Genomic DNA, 16,217 nt, shown 5'->3' on the forward strand with positions numbered 1-16,217 from the left:
GATAAGCAATAGGAACTTATCGAGGGCTAGAGAAAGATATATATAAAGGAGTATAATCAAAAAGCGTAAGTATAGTAGGCAGATATAGTTAGCGGATATAGTCGGCAGATTTGAGTACTAACTTCTAATTTAGTTTAAAGAAGTAGACTAGAAAGAGTATAATACTTCCTCCCGACGAGTAGGCAAAGATTAATAAAGCCGACTAGTTTCTCGAACTCGGCGATATCGACTCTAAGGAACGATTAATATTCTAGAAAGAAGACTAGATTAAGTAGGAATAGGAGTATCTATCTATTAGCGAGGAGTGCGACAAAGGGGTTAGCGGCCTTAGCAATTATTGCCTTCCCTCGGAATTAGTTCTTAATCTATTCTCGACTCTATAGATAGAGGAAGCGAGGGCTAAGTCTATTAGTACCTTTACTATCTAGGCATCCTCTTCTACTTTTTCGACCGCCTATAATTAATAGCGCTCTTCTATTTACTACTTCTAGGACAAGATTATTATCCTTAAGAACCTAGATATACTAAATAAGAAAGGTATAAAAGAGGTCTTGAAAATCGTTAGCAGCGAGACAATAAAGGTAAATATCTGCCGACTATATTTGCCGACTATAGAAACTAATTATAATTCTAGATTTGTATTAAAGAAGTCCGAATGCTATTACTATATAAGATCTTCTCGCCTATTAAGCGAGCCGTTTGCCGGAATGTCCTATCGTAGGATACTAAAGCTTAAGCCTACTATAGAGGGCGATTGCTAGGCCCTTCTTAGCTTATTCCCCCTACCTACGACTATACAGCTAACGGCTTTTTGCCTTTAAAGACAATAAAGGAGAATAAGCATCTCGCGAAGATAGCGTATAAGATATACGAGAAAGAGAACTCTCTTACAAAGGAACAGACAATATAGCTAGTAGTAATAGATAGCCTTATCTATTATAGCGTAAAAGAGTATACTAGTATTACTCTCGAAGCTATCCTACTCCTCCTCCTCTAAGAAGACGAACTCTACCTCTCGATTTCTAGTCTCGAGGAACTAGTTAAGAAGGACAAGAGACTAGCTACCCTTATTAAAGTTTAAGACTAAGAAGCGGAAGCGATAGGTAAATAGCAAGCGACGCCTGAACTAGGGTTTCGATAGGTTAGCTCGGATATAGCAGAATGTCGGTATATCCTGTTAGCTATACCCTTGTTATAGCGTAACACTAGGAAATTCTCTTTCTTTTTCCCCTTTCTACTCCTACTTCTCTAAGATACCTCTAGACTTTTACGCTATTGTCGTCTATCTACTATGTTTTCGTCCTCCTTCTCGTCCTCCCTAGGAGTAGGAAGCTCCCGGCTCGAATCCTCCTCCTAGCCCGATACCTCTTCTAGGACCCCTACGCGATCGAGCGTACGGCTACGCTAGCGCTATAGGACGATACTTAATGCGCTATCGAGTCTAACACTAGGTCGACGCCGACGACAACCTAACGTTAGGCAGCGTAGAACGAGACGGCCGAGTCCAGTAGAAGAGGAACTAGATAGTTCCCTTATTCTCCCTATCGAGCCTAATTATATAGGAGAGTAGGATATTAAGTCAAATTGCTAGCTATAGAGGCTTAGGTATAAGGACAACTTTAAGCGTTAGTACGAGGTATAGTAGTAGAATTATACCGGAAAGCGCCTTAAAAAGCGGAACGGTCGTACTATGTTCGATCGGTCTCTAATTACCTAGGGTAGTAAGTCTCGGATATCTTAGGTATAGGATTTCCTAGAGGAGGGAATACTTTAAGAAGATACGATATCTAAAGTCGTATATAGATGCTGTAACGCTATACTAAAACATCTAGTACTAAATACTAGTACAATATCTATCGAGAAGTATCTCGACTCCTCGAACTACTAGGAGAAATAAGATAAGCAAGGGTTTATAAAGGAGATGTTTACGGCCGCGAAGTATTAATAAGTAAGTACTAACTAACGCCGACTATACCTGCCGACTACGTCTGCCGACTACGTCTAGCTACTTATACTAAGACGATATTTCTAGACTATTAGCAATCTACGGTAGACAAGGGACCTAGGCTATATACTAGACGATTTCCTACGCCTATACTTTAAGATAATTGTCGACAACGGTCTACTATTCCAGTTCTTTAAACGACCCTCGGTAAAATAGACTTATATAGTACTACTCCTAGGATAGGTCGAGACAATTCCGTTCAAATACGCGTCGACATACCGAAGGATACTCGATACTAAGGTTATAGACTCCGCCGACTCCCTTAAAGCCCGTCTCGCTAGAAGATTTAAGATAGCTATTACGTATAATAGTTAGCAATCCAGGACTATAAAAACCTTATTCCTAACTATACGGGTCTACTAGATTAACGACTAATAGACTTAGTACGAAGGGATGCTTAGTTTCCCTTATATTACTAGCTATTATATTAGTAATTATCTCGCGCAGATACTATTCGAGATCTTACAAGAGTTCGAGATTAAGCGCCGATTAACTGCTATTATATACGATAACGCCTCTAACAATAAGACGCTATATAATACGATATAAGGATACTTACTCTACTATTATTACTCTCCTCTAATATTCTATAGTGTTTTAGCGATTAATACTTGTTAAGAGAGGTACGGTATAACGGTTACTAAGCTACTAACGAGCTTAGAGTAGCTACCTCTCTATCTAGGTACGGAGACTAGTCCCGAATTAGAGATAGGAGAGGAAGAGGAGGAGGCAATTACGGATTATAATCGAGGTAGCCGTCCGGAGCGATTTCCCTACTTTGCCTATACTACTTAACTTCCTCTAAAGGCCTTTTTCGACCGCCTAGGGCTTTGTCCTACGAACGACCTTTCCAAATTCTAGGATTACGATAAGGATAGAAAGATATTATAGAGAAGAAGAGTACAGAGCAAGTAAATTAGCCGTCCTTAAGCTAATAATATGCCCTATCTTCTTTTAAAGGTAAGATTAGTATCTACGCCTAATAAACTATAAACCCTTCTACCTCGAAAGTATAGTCGACTCGCGTAGTCGGTAATTATAGTCGGTAGTTCGTTACTCTAGCTAATCTTAATCTCTAGATCCGGAAGCTTTATATCTTTATTAACTCGAGCTCCTAAAGGTTCGAACAGTTTATCGACCTCTAGAAAGAGATACTTTAAAAGAAGTAGCTATTTGTAAAGTACCGTCGGTAGAAAGGCGTTTAAGATCGTATCCTAAGGGTCGTTCAAGACGTAAAGACAAGGTAGTCCTTAACAACGTTAATACTCGATCGCTTTAGTAGACTCCAAGTAGTTATTAAATCTTATATCGAGCGACTTAACCTAAGTAAAGATATAGGTATCGATTCCGAAGAATAGCAAAGGGTAGAGTACCTTATCGACCTTACGAAACCATTTATAGCGGCGATAGCGGTAATTAGAACTACAAAAGGTCCGATAATTTACCTTATCCTCGTATACTATAACAAGCTTTTCGATATTCTAGAGGAGGCGATAAAGCGACTCAAGAATAAGAGGATACCCTAGAAGAAGGATGTCTTTTAGGTATACGAGGCTGCTTAGGCTAAGCTAGAGAAATATTATCGAGATACCTAGGATCGATTTAGCGATTACTACGGTATTAGCGTCCTCCTTACCCCCTGCCTTAAGCGGAAGTTCTAGGTATACGATAACTTTAGGGATAAAAGTTACTACGCGTATTACGAGGGTAAGCTAAGGGCAGAGTAGAAGAAGAGCTATCGTTTATTATCGAGTACCTCTACCTAGTAGGGCCGTTTTAGAAGGAGTCGGTATAAAGGCTATATCGACTTTACTCTTAGTAGGAGTATAGAGTCTTCTTAAAGTTAAAGACGTAGCACTAACGAGGATAACGAGCTCGCCGACTATTTAGACGCTAATATAGATAAAGGGGATCTATTCGAGGTACTAAAGACGTAGTCTTTAATAGAGTCTAAGTACCCTACTCTCGTATTAATAGCGTAGGATATTCTCTGTATTCCTACCGCCGGAGTTAGGTATAAGCGCGATTTTAGTATCGCTCGACACTAAAGTCGTTTTAATCGCTAATACACTATAGCAATATTCTCTAGATTAATAGTATCTCGTTTTCGCTATCGGGACGATAAGTCTATCTCCGTTCAGACGCTCTCTCTTTGATATAACGTCAAACTTTCGGAGCGGATTAATATAACGTCAAACTTTCGGAGCGGAGATACCCCGGACCGCTACGCTTTTCAAAGAGCGTCTAAGGACAACCTACGTATAGACAGCTAGTTACTTCGTTATCTTTTTTTCTATTATTCTAAGACGTTTATTAACTATATCCTATATATAGAAACCCGCGAAAGTGATCCTAGAAAATACTCTTGGCAATACGACACTACTATCCTCGGAACCTTAATCTAAAACCTGCGTTCTAGATTTGCAAATAACACTGATTTTGAGCGTAAGTAATTATCGATAACCTATATCAAACTCGACAACGATTATAGATATAGCTATCTAGCCTTTACAAAAGTCGCTTAGAATTGGCCTAGCGAACTCCTCTAAGTATCGCTATAACTATACGACCAAGTATTAAATTGGTATCGTTATCGGGCGAGCCGATAAGCTATATTAAACTCGATAACGACTACAGATATAGCTCCTTAGCTATTATAAAAGTCGCTTAGAATTAGCCTAGCTAACTCCTCTAAGTATTGCTATAACTATACGACTAAGTACTAAATTAGTATCGTTGTCGGGCGAGCAGTCGGTTAAGCTATTGTTCTAAGACGCGACAACGACTACCGATATAGCTCTCTAGCCTTTACAAAAGTCGCTTAGAATTGGCCTACCGACCTCCTCTAAGTGTCGCTATAACTATACGACCAAGTACCAAATTGGTATCGTTGTCGGGCGAGCAGTCGGTTAAGCTATTGTTCTAAGACGCGATAGCTAGACGAGCAGTTACTCCGAGATTGTTTTAAGACGTAATAGCTAGACGAGCAGTTATTCCGAGGATTATTCTAAGATACGAGCAGTTATTCCGAAGATTGTTCTAAGACGCGACCGTTATTCCGAAGATTGTTCTAAGACGCGACCGTTATTGCGAGATTCTTCTAAGACGCGACAGCTAGGCGAGTAGGCATTCCGAGGATTATTCTAAGATACGATAGCTAGGCGAGTAGTTATTTAGAGGATTGTTCTAAGACGCGACAGCTAGGCGTATAGTTATTCCGATAATTGTTCTAAGACGCGACAAACGGGCGAGCAGTTATTCTAAGGAATTCTTCTAAGACGCGATAGTTATTCCGAGGAATTGTTCTAAGACGCGACACTCCTATAGTCGTTCCGAGGAATGTTGTAAGGCGCGATAGCTAGGCAAGCAGTTATTCCGAGGAATTCTTCTAAGACGCGACAGTTATCTCGAGGAATTGTTCTAAGATACGATACGCCTGCAGTCGTTCCGAGGAATGTTATAAGACGCGATAGCTAGGCGAGTAGTTATTCCGAGGATTGTTCTAAGACGCGATAGGCCTGTAGTTATTCCGAGGAATTGTTCTAAGACGCGACAAACGGGCGAGTAGGTAGTTATTCCGAGATTCTTCTAAGACGCGACAAACGGGCGAGTAGGTAGTTATTCCGAGATTCTTCTAAGACGCGATTCTTCTAAGACGCGATTCTTCTAAGACGCGACTGTTATTCCGAGGATTGTTCTAAGACGCGACAGGCCTGTAGTCATTCTGAGGAATTGTTCTAAGACGCGAGAGCTAGGCAAGTAGCTATTCCGAGATTCTTCTAAGACGCGACAGCTAGGCGTCTTAGAACAATTAGATAATCGATCGTTCCTATAGAGTACCTAGTCAATTGTTTTAAGATAGGTAATTCGTACGTCTTAGAACAATTCTAGTAGAGTGTCGTATACTAATACGCCTATATGCCGTACGTCGTAGGTTGCGTTACTGCCGTCGTTCGATATATAGAAGTTGTAAGGCGGCGAACCTTCGTAAGGTACGCGTACATTACGCTAGGCAGCAATACCGACTATATAGGAGATAAGCATATACAAGAGCGACAAAGTTCTATATAGTCGTAGGTATTTAAACATACTTTGCCTTTATAATCGAGTTGTTACGGTAGTGGCTATATTGTTAGCTAGGCTCTAACACCCGACAATCGTTCAGCCCGCGCCGGGCGTACTTACTATAAGGGCCTCTAGGGCGGGCTATACCTATCTCCTAGATCTAGGCGACCCTAGAGTATCGATAGATACTATTAAATTTGCTAGCGTCGGCCTAAGTAACGGCCAAATTCTACCGATAGTCGGAGATCGACTACTACTTATTAAGCGCCCTAGGGCGGTAAACCTTATTGAGCACTAGGCGCGTACCTAGTAGACGGCTAGGCGAAGGCGTAGTCCTCTTAGGAGGAGTAACTATAGCAGGCAAGAGAGGTAGTAGCGGTAGTAGCAGCGGCGAAGCCGGGGCGATAGTAGCGATAGTAGCGATAGTAGCGATAGTAGCGACAGGAGCGATAGAAGCGATAGAAGCGACAGAAGCGATAGTAGCGAGAGCAGCGATAGCAGTAGTCGTTTCGTCGTCGTCGTCGTCGTATATATTATTTATACTGCGCTTGCGTAAGTATTATAACTAAGCTATTCTCGCGTTAAAAGCAACTTATAGGAATCTACTACCGAAATCGTCGTCGTCGTCGTCGTCGAGCGCGCAGATAGGGGCGGAAGCAGTAGCAGCCGTATTAGTAGCAGCCGTAGCAGCAGTATTAGTAGTAGTATTAGTAGCCGCTTTAGTAGCTATAGTAGCAGCCGCTTTAGCAGCTATAGCAGTAAGCGAGAGCTCGCGCAAAAACAAGCGGTTCTCTTCTATACTAGCTTCTAGGGCTAGTTTGGTTTCGGCCGCGAAGCAGCGGTCGAACAACTTATCGCTATTCTTATTAGCTTTGTTATTCTAGTAGGCTAGAGGAATGTATATATCTAACTGTTGCGCCTAGCCTAGCGCGATAGGCTACTTCTCGTTGCCCTATAGGCAATAGCGGCGCAGCGTACTTAATATAATAGCTACAATCTGTTAGCTATTATTCTAAGATATAATAGTGTTGTTCTAAGACGTAACAGTATTGTTCTAAGACGTATAGACAGTATTGTTCTAAGACGTATAGATAGTATTGTTCTAAGACGTATAGACAGTATTGTTCTAAGACGTGTATATATATAGACCAAGACTCTTCGATTATCGGCGGAAGGCCGAACAGCTGTCTTGCTATAGCGGCGGCGGTAGCGGCGGCGGCGCCGCGGGTAGGGGTAGTAGTAGTAGTGCGGAGGAGGAGGAGGCGGCGGCGTCGGCGGCGGCGGAGGGTATGTATGTGTATATGTATATGTGTGTGTACGCGCGTGTATGTATGTATATATATATGTGCGTATCTATGTATATATATATAAAGAAGAAGAAGAAGAGGAAGAAAAAGGTAACGAGTAGGGTAAGGAAGAAGAGATAGATACTACTACATTCTATTGTCGTCTACCTTACGTTAAGTAAGTTATAAGCGGTATATAACTTGATTTCAGCGACGACACTTGAATAGGTATCTTCTTATTATTAGGGTTATTGGCTTTTCGTCCTATAGAGCTCGACTCGTCGCGTCTATACGTATGTCTCTATATAGTATAGTAGCATTATAAAGCTTTTAATTTATAGGGCTGTCGACTAGGGAGGAATAGGCAGTATATATAGCTTCGTACGTACTAAATCGACTATATATATAGGTAGTATACATCGCTATCGAAGTTGTCTACTACAATATACGTTATACAAGATGATAATAGGAGTAGATAGATAGGTATAGAAGACATAATGTTTAATAATTAGTTCGACTCGGGCTTAGCAGAAGCGCGGCGCGATTTACATTTGTTTTGAGACGTGCCGCTCCTGCGTCTTAGAACAATTTGCTATCGGCTATCGCTGCGTATACATCTTAGAACAATTCGCTACCAGCAAGCCGACTATTACTACGTATGCGTCTTAGAACAATTCGTTATCGGCTATTACTACGTATATATCTTAGAACAATTCGCTACTAGCTATCGAAACTATACATCTTATCTCTTAGTCGGTAGGTGTATTCCGCCTTGGATTGCGACGACGCGGTTGCGCCGTAGGGGTAGAACCAACAGTCGTAGACGTGCTAGTAGCAGCAGAAGAGCTAGTAGCAGTAGAAGAGCTAGTAGTAGCAGAAGAGCTAGCAGTAGCAGAGGAGCTAGCAGTAGCAGAGGAGCTAGTAGTAGTAGAGGAGCTAGTAGTAGTAGAGGAGCTAGTAGTAGCAGAGGAGCTAGTAGTAGCAGAGGAGCTAGTAGTAGTAGAGGAGCTAGCAGCAGCAGAGGAGCTAGCAGCAGCAGTAGATATAGGAGAGCGACTAAGGATGTCTCTTCGTCGTAGCGCTTCGAATATATTAGCCGATAGGATACGGCTACTATTACGGGTTAGAGTAATGCTATTACAGAATAGATCCTCTGTTCGACCCGCTGCTATATAGGGTAATACTAGGCCCGGCGACAATACTACTAGACTTAAACTAAGGCCGCGCTTCTCTATACGAGCGGCTTCTTCGGCATCGACCTATCTGCCGCTAATAGCAGTTATAATTAGGTTACCCTCGTCGTCGAACTTATATACTAGGCTATACTAGTTCTCGTTTTGCTAGGTCGTTATATAGATACGGCCGCTACGGCGCTGTTTATTAGTCTTACGCAAAGCTCGTAATACTGCTAGTATATCGAATGTCGGGTTAGAGAACTCGTTATCTCCGCTACCTCTACGACGAGCTCTTAGTCGCTCGGCAGAAGAACGTCTACCCGGTATTCGTAGTACTAATATAGTATATCCCTTTCCTCGAACTCGCTACTAAGTACTATATAGCTCCGCTAATTGCTCCGTTTGTATCCGACCGGCGGTAGTATATATTATATAACGAGCTAATACACCGGCCTTCGTAGAAGCGACTACAGCGTCTTGCTAGTTCTAGCGATAATTATCTATTAATAGGGTACGCCTAGCCGGACCTATAGTCCGAGCCTGTCCTTTTGCCTGTCTCTTGTCTACTAGTCTTGTCTTAGCTTCTATCCGATACTAAGTATAGTCTCGTTATATTATCGGGTTGATTGCGTTTATCTAAGAACGAACGTAGAATATTAGAATATCGCTACTTAGGTCTGTATTGTCCGGGTTCGACGTATACTACTTATAGAACTTAGGTATATACTCTTTAATATCCGCTTCGACGATCTTAGCGTCGGCATCGTTATCTAGGAATAGCTATATATTGTTTATTATATACGAGAGTTCGAATACTAACTCGGTAGGAATAATTACATCGAATAGGACTTCGAACAGTATATTCTATAGGGGGTCTCTAAAAGTATAATTAGCTCTAGCTTCGAACTATAGAATCAAATATACTATTCTAAAGGCAGCCTTACTACTAGCTCTCGGTTTCGCTATTAGCTTCGGTAGCTCTAGTACTTCGACGTCCTACTCGGCGAGATCTTCTAATATAGGATTGTAATAGCTATAGTACTTCTCTATACCGAGCACTATCGCCTTAGCTAGGTATATCTTAAGGTCTTCCCTATAGTACTCGTATAATACTATACAGAAGTATAGCCGTATAGCTGGATTCGGATAATAGAACTAGTTCTATAGGCGACGTATAATCGGAGGGAGCTTGTCTCGTATAGACATTATAAACTCTGTCTAACTACGATTCTTTAGGTTTAGATCGTATACGTTAACTACGACCGTATAATCCTCTGCTACGGTATTATCGTTGTCCTCGTCGCTATCCTTATTACTAATCTTAATGCCGTAACCGACGTCGGTACCCGTAAAGTCGTCCGCGGGGGTCTCTACGTATCGGAGGCCGGATAGACGCACTAGTCGATAGGCAACAATAGATCGGGGTTGCCGATATTCCGTAGGATCGGTACCGGGACGTAGACGGATAGATTAATAGCTTGAACTAGCTAGTACATACCTTATCCTATCGTTAATATACTATAGCAGATACAGTAAGCTATACGCCTAATAGTCTAGAGCGCGACCGGCACGACTAAGGCGTTGTATAATATCGTTAATATCTTTCGTAATAGCATTCCTTAGCTATACGACGAACTTGATATCGGGGAAGTTAGTACTAGTAGCAATCGCTAGCGTACCCTATAGGATTCGTATAGTCGAGCCTACGGTCTTGAACTCGTCGTATCGGAGGTCTTAGTCTATAGTAGCGACGTAGGCTGTATAGAAGCTAACAACCTTGGTTATATTATAACTTCTATTAGCGCTAGTTATAGTATACTTCTTCGTCGGGTCCTCGATATCCCTTATAATGTTTACTAGCTACTAGCGGAAGCGCTAAACAGTACTGTCTACGAAGCCGATACTATCGATAAAACAAAGCGCTTTATCGATCTTTTCGGGGGTCGCCTCGCTGGCTTCGTTTACTACGTACTTCAGAAGCTAGTACAGACAATTCTATAGTATACTAAGTCGTTCTTAGGGGATCTTCTTAAGGATGTACGACGTATTAGGACGATCGATACTACCGCGAATAATCTATATCTTAAATCGCTTATCGCCGACCGCTCTGAAGCCTGCCCTCTATAGTACAAAGTCTATCGTATTGTAGGAAACAGTCGTAGAGGCACCGATTATAACTATATCAAACCGAAGGATATTACGTAATTCCTATAGCTAGCCGAACTCCTTACGAAAATTAGACCCCTATTTGTAGACAAGATAAAGCTCGTCGATAACTACGAGTCTAATACAGTCCGCAATCTCGCGTAGAATCTCCCTCGTTTTAGGCAGAGAGGCGGTCTCTAGCGATATAAAGATATACTGTATCTTACGAGTACGAATCTTGTCTATAATACTTAGATCTAGCTTACGGTTCTCTGCTATAATATTGACGACATTAACTAGGCCTTAAGACTCCCTTTCTAGCTAGCTTAGAGCTCTTCTTATATTACTAGCTTACTCCTCCTCTAGCCGGTTTAGTAGTATAATTTGGAGAGCAACCAATCTAGTTAATATAGAGAAAGTATAGAATATCAGACTCTTCCTACCCCTAGTCCTCTCTACGACTACGACGTCTTTATAGCCGTAGACAGCTATAAAGACGGTATTAATCTAAAGCTATAAAGGTACAAAGTTCTTGTCTTTATAGAATGTATTAACTATTAAGGTACTATTTCAAGCTTGCTTCGATAATCGGCTTAGCGAGAGATATCTCTAGGTCCTATAGGCTAGTATTATAGATTAAGAGCTAAAGACGTTCGAGTTCGTTAATATAGGGAATATCGAGGAGCTACCTTCTAAACTATATAGTAACTGCTCGGTCTCGAGTACTGAAATCGAGCAATAGTTAACTCTCGCGGAGACTAGGTATCCAGTTCGCAGGCTCTACGCGGCTAAGTATATTTCGGCCTAGTAGCTATATACGCGCGTCTGGCCCCGTTTGTATAGGTTGCTATATCGTTCGTATCTGCTTTCTTCGGTTTTGGGCCTTTCGACTTCCTCTAAAGGTAAAATCGCCTTCGGGTATCTTTGGATTGTCGATTGGTCTAAGGACGCGTAAAGAGAGATATAATTGTTCTAAGATATGTATCTACTACGTCTTAGAACAATTTAACGTATATAGCGATAGTAAGGTCAGGTAATCGGTTAGTTCGAGAACGCGTAGAGAGAAATGCAATTGTTATAAGAGGTACGTCTATTATGTCTTAGAACAATTGACGCGTATAGCGACGGCAATAGCAAGCAAACAATAGTAACAACAAATAATAGTATAATTGTTCTGAGATATATATTCATTACGTCTTAGAACAATTAACGTATATAGCGACGGTAACAGCAGACAAATACTAGCGATACTAAATAACACCTCTATTACGAACCGAATATTTATCGACGATACAACTAAAGACGAAATGCGCTGCTCCTTACTATTATAACTCGAATTAGAGGAAGTATCGATCTAACTAAGTTGTTCTAAGACATATAAAAGCAGTATCTTAGAACAAATAGCTATACTACCTACCTATTTTAGACGTTGTCCGCTATACCTTAGGCTTTAATATCGCTATATACTTTCGCCGTCTTTTCCGTTTGCTACGGATGCCTAAGTACTATATACTATATCAACAACGAGCAATATAGCCGATTAAGATATAAGCGGTACGTCGCTACCGCGGTAAGATAAACAAGAGGAGGACATTGCTTATTCTATATATAACCTATTCGAGATAAGCACTATTTCTAGTAGTCTCTCTAACCTTCCGCTAATAGATAACATCGAAGCAGGCAATCTAGAGTACTACGACTCTAGTAGTCTATCCGACCTTCTACCGACAGATAAGATAGTCCTACTATTAGATAACCTCGAAGATAAGATAGTCCTACTATTAGATAACCTCGAATTACGGCGCTCGAGTTAAGGAACTCTCCGAGGGCAGACAAGCTAGTCGCCGTAAGGACGCTAACTACGACTAAGGGCTAGCTAAGCATTACTCTAGTCTGGACCTAGTAGTTCTCGATATACGAGCCGAGCGACCGATCCGGACTACGAATCGCCGTTTAAACTCTTAGAGCTAGACGACGATAAGGGGGAGGTCGAAGAAGACTATAATATAGATTTCCAACTAAGTAATAACGATAATAAGGAATAGAGTAAAGCACTAGACTACAATCCTATCTACGAAGAGATATTTGACGGCGATAAAGACGAAGACGAGGAGACAGATAAACAGAACACGCTAGCTCGTCGATACGCCTAGAGACGTTCGGACGAGGAGAAGATAGAAGACATCTATACCGCCCTTAGGGCTGCTAGGATAATAGTCCCGTTTTTTATAAAGAAACATTATAGCGATCTAGGTTCGGCTACTTATCGCCGGCGTATTGCAAACATTGTTAAGAGTCTCGAGTACGACTAGTTAATTAGTTAACGTACTATACGCCGTAAGCTTAAGGGCCTAATTGGCAAGAAGTTCTTTAACGAATACGACTTATATAATGCTATACAGCTAGCGAACATTAACGAGATAATAGACATAATTATTACTAAGACACCGACCTAGAATCGAATGCTACGCAAAGTCTTGAACAACTAGAAGGTCTCGTATAAAAAGGTACAAGGTAGGTATAAGATACAGGGATAGAAAACTTCAGATACTATAACCAAGTATATCGCGGCAATTACCTAAATCGCTATATCAACGATTGTATTGATTAACTCGTCGTAGTTTTAGAAGGGAATAAGTCTGTTCCTTACAATAGGAAGGGTACTACGCCCTATTGTAGACGTACTCGCTAACCTAGGTATTACTTCTTCGTATCGGACGGTCTAGCGTCTGATAAAGGACAACGCTATTGCCTAACAGATTGTATATAGTATATTCGGCCGCGCAAACCAATAAATCTACTATATATACGACAACCTTATACGCTAAGTAGGTCGTAAAGGCATTTAGACTATCGGTAGAAGCAGCTAGCAACTTAATATAACAACTTAGTATATAGCCGAGAACAAGCGGATACTAGCGACCGGCCTATATTAGAATATGTTGGACCTTACTGTTTAGCTCGACGCTACTAATATCCTCCGTAATTTGAACGAGGATACAGTACGTAAGTATAATAGTATACATTATATCGACTATAACCTTAGCCTTATATTTCCTAAGATTACAAAGATCTATACTAGATACGACTTCAGTAGACTAATAGACTAGAATAGCCTCGATATTAGTAGCGCTAATACAAAGATACGAGTGCTATTGTATACTATCGACATTCTGGATATAGAGGATTAACAATTATACGCTAGTAAGATCTCTTTTTACGACGAGTCGTCGATATCCGGTATATATAGCGTACTAGAAGATATATTCCTGAAGTTTATAAGATTTAAGTACCTAAAGTACTAGGACAACGGGCTGAAACTTATCGTTAGCGACTAGATAATAGTAGCTCGTCTACTTTAAGTTCAGGCCGAGAGTATTGAAAATATAAAGCTATACGATCGCTTTAGCTAGTATCTACTAGTACTAGGCTTCCTATATATTGTAATAAATAGATTATACACTAGGTTAGCGACTTATACAAATAAGAATAGCGCAGGCGAGGCTCTTGCTTATATATATTAAGGCGACGCTAGGTTCTAGGGTATCGAAGGAATTAGTAACGACAAACCTAAGTACTTTATTTATTAAAGCCTAGTATATCGGTTATATTAGAGCAGGGTCTATAGAATGTTTGAGTAGGAGCTTATAGACCGTAAACTGTTCGATATCAACAATCCGGATAATCGCGATAAGACTACTATCGAAGCGCTCTAGGCGGCAGTATTAAAGCTCTCCCCTAAGTAGTATCTAGACTGTATTTATACTATCTATAAGAAGATAATAACCAAGAAGGCCTATATAGGCAAAAATAGCGAGGGCGTTGTTAAGGATCCAGATTTCACTATAATGTATCGTATACTTAGAGACATCGAGGACTTCTTAACCATCCGCTCGGTAATTCGTAAAGGCGACGTAGGCCAACTGGAGCGTATAGTTAACTACCTAATCCCGACATTCCTTAGTAGTAGCTAGTCTAACTACATAGGAGAAATACTATAGTTCAAATAGACACTTAAGGCTACTAGCTACGAGTTATAGCGCGCTATCCTCGGTATGCTAGTTATTAATCTATCTAGACGACTAGGCAAGTTCGTTACATCTAATGAAATACTAGAACTGTATAATAGCGAATATAGTGCTGTATTTACTCGCCTTACCAACTCTACGAGCGATATCGAAAAGACTATCGAGCGGACTGTATTAAATCGCAAGTATACTAAACGTATTGCTTAAACACTACGGCCGCTAGTACCGGAAGGAACAACGTACTATATATCTAAGAAGACTGTCGTAGATATACTAAGCTATATATACAAGCTAGTTACCGAGGGCTTGACTACGAGATATAAGAGCAAGGGCGCTATATCTAACAATATCTATAGCATCGGCATCGCGAGGTTAGTATAGCGTATCGATACGCTTAATATAAGTAACGCCGTACGCGCCGCTCGGATTATATGCGTCGTAGACGACGCTATAATCGCTAGTACGGGTCTACTCGACGCGGCTAACTTAGTAGGTCGTATAGAAGGTAATAGGCTACGGGAGCTAGGCATTATTAATGTTGATATAGATACATTTGTTAATATTAACAGTGCGATAGCAGAGGAGTTAGACTTGACGGGGGTATAAAGGAGACGGTTTGAATTATTCTGAAATACGGAAGCTATAGGTCTCAGAACAACGTTCTAAGATATAGCTAACTCTTTCGAATATTAGGTACCTTCTTATCCCAAGCTGTCCAATCGGTCCTTAAGGTCTAAGATCCGCTGTATTAGAGATGCCTTAGTACTACTACTAACAGGTACGCTAGTATTATACTCCGACTTCGCGTATCGCTTATAGTAAGTATATCTCTTGCTATTAATAGTATCTACCCTATATAGTAGGCCTCGACGAGTATACTAGTAATACGGGTCCGGTATATCTTTCCCCTAATAAGTCTCTATAATTCTGCTAGCCTAGTCGAATTTCCGTATATTGTTGCTCGCAAGCTTCTTCCTCCTTATATTAGTACCGGCGATGTTATTAAGCTAACCTGTCTACTTCGTATTGGTAACAAACTAAAAGTTAGTCGGCGTTATAGTAGTAGGCTAGCGAGGAAAGGGATCGGTTTCGCGGGCAGTTATTGCTTCGTCGCCTTCTTGTATTATCGTTAGGGCAAGCGTAACAGTCGCGAGTACACTAGGTTAGTAAGCGTATATCTATTAGTATAGATTTGACATTGCTTATACTTAGCTCGAGAAGTTATCGTAGTACTAGTTATATTAATTAGGTATGTATACAGTTCGGATATCTAGCGACAGCGATAGCAACTACCTCTTAAGTAACCTATAGCGACGACAAAACCGGCGACAAAACCGGCGACAAAACCGCGACTACGACAAAACCGGCGACAACACCGCGACGACGACAATATAGCGACAAAGCCGCGACGACGATAGCGACAACGACAAAGCTACGGCGACGATACTATAGCGACAACGACAAAGCTACGACGACGACGGTATAGCGACGACGACAAAGCCGCAACGATAGT

At 41.1% G+C, this 16,217-nt stretch overlaps 2 protein-coding genes across 2 annotated transcripts; one reads left to right on the forward strand and one right to left on the reverse strand.

Moving 5' to 3' along the window:
* Window positions 1–3,363: 3,363 nt before the first annotated feature.
* Window positions 3,364–3,531, forward strand: SEPMUDRAFT_50043 (uncharacterized protein; the record flags this gene model as incomplete). Its single annotated transcript, XM_016909146.1, has 1 exon — window positions 3,364–3,531. A coding segment is annotated over one exon (168 nt), but the record flags the coding sequence as incomplete, so codon positions are not given.
* Window positions 3,532–11,027: 7,496 nt separating this feature from the next.
* Window positions 11,028–11,183, reverse strand: SEPMUDRAFT_50655 (uncharacterized protein; the record flags this gene model as incomplete). Its single annotated transcript, XM_016909172.1, has 1 exon — window positions 11,028–11,183. A coding segment is annotated over one exon (156 nt), but the record flags the coding sequence as incomplete, so codon positions are not given.
* Window positions 11,184–16,217: the final 5,034 nt, after the last annotated feature.

The sequence above is a fragment of the Sphaerulina musiva genome, assembly GCF_000320565.1.
Source record: "Sphaerulina musiva SO2202 unplaced genomic scaffold SEPMUscaffold_9, whole genome shotgun sequence".
NCBI lineage: Eukaryota > Fungi > Ascomycota > Dothideomycetes > Mycosphaerellales > Mycosphaerellaceae > Sphaerulina > Sphaerulina musiva.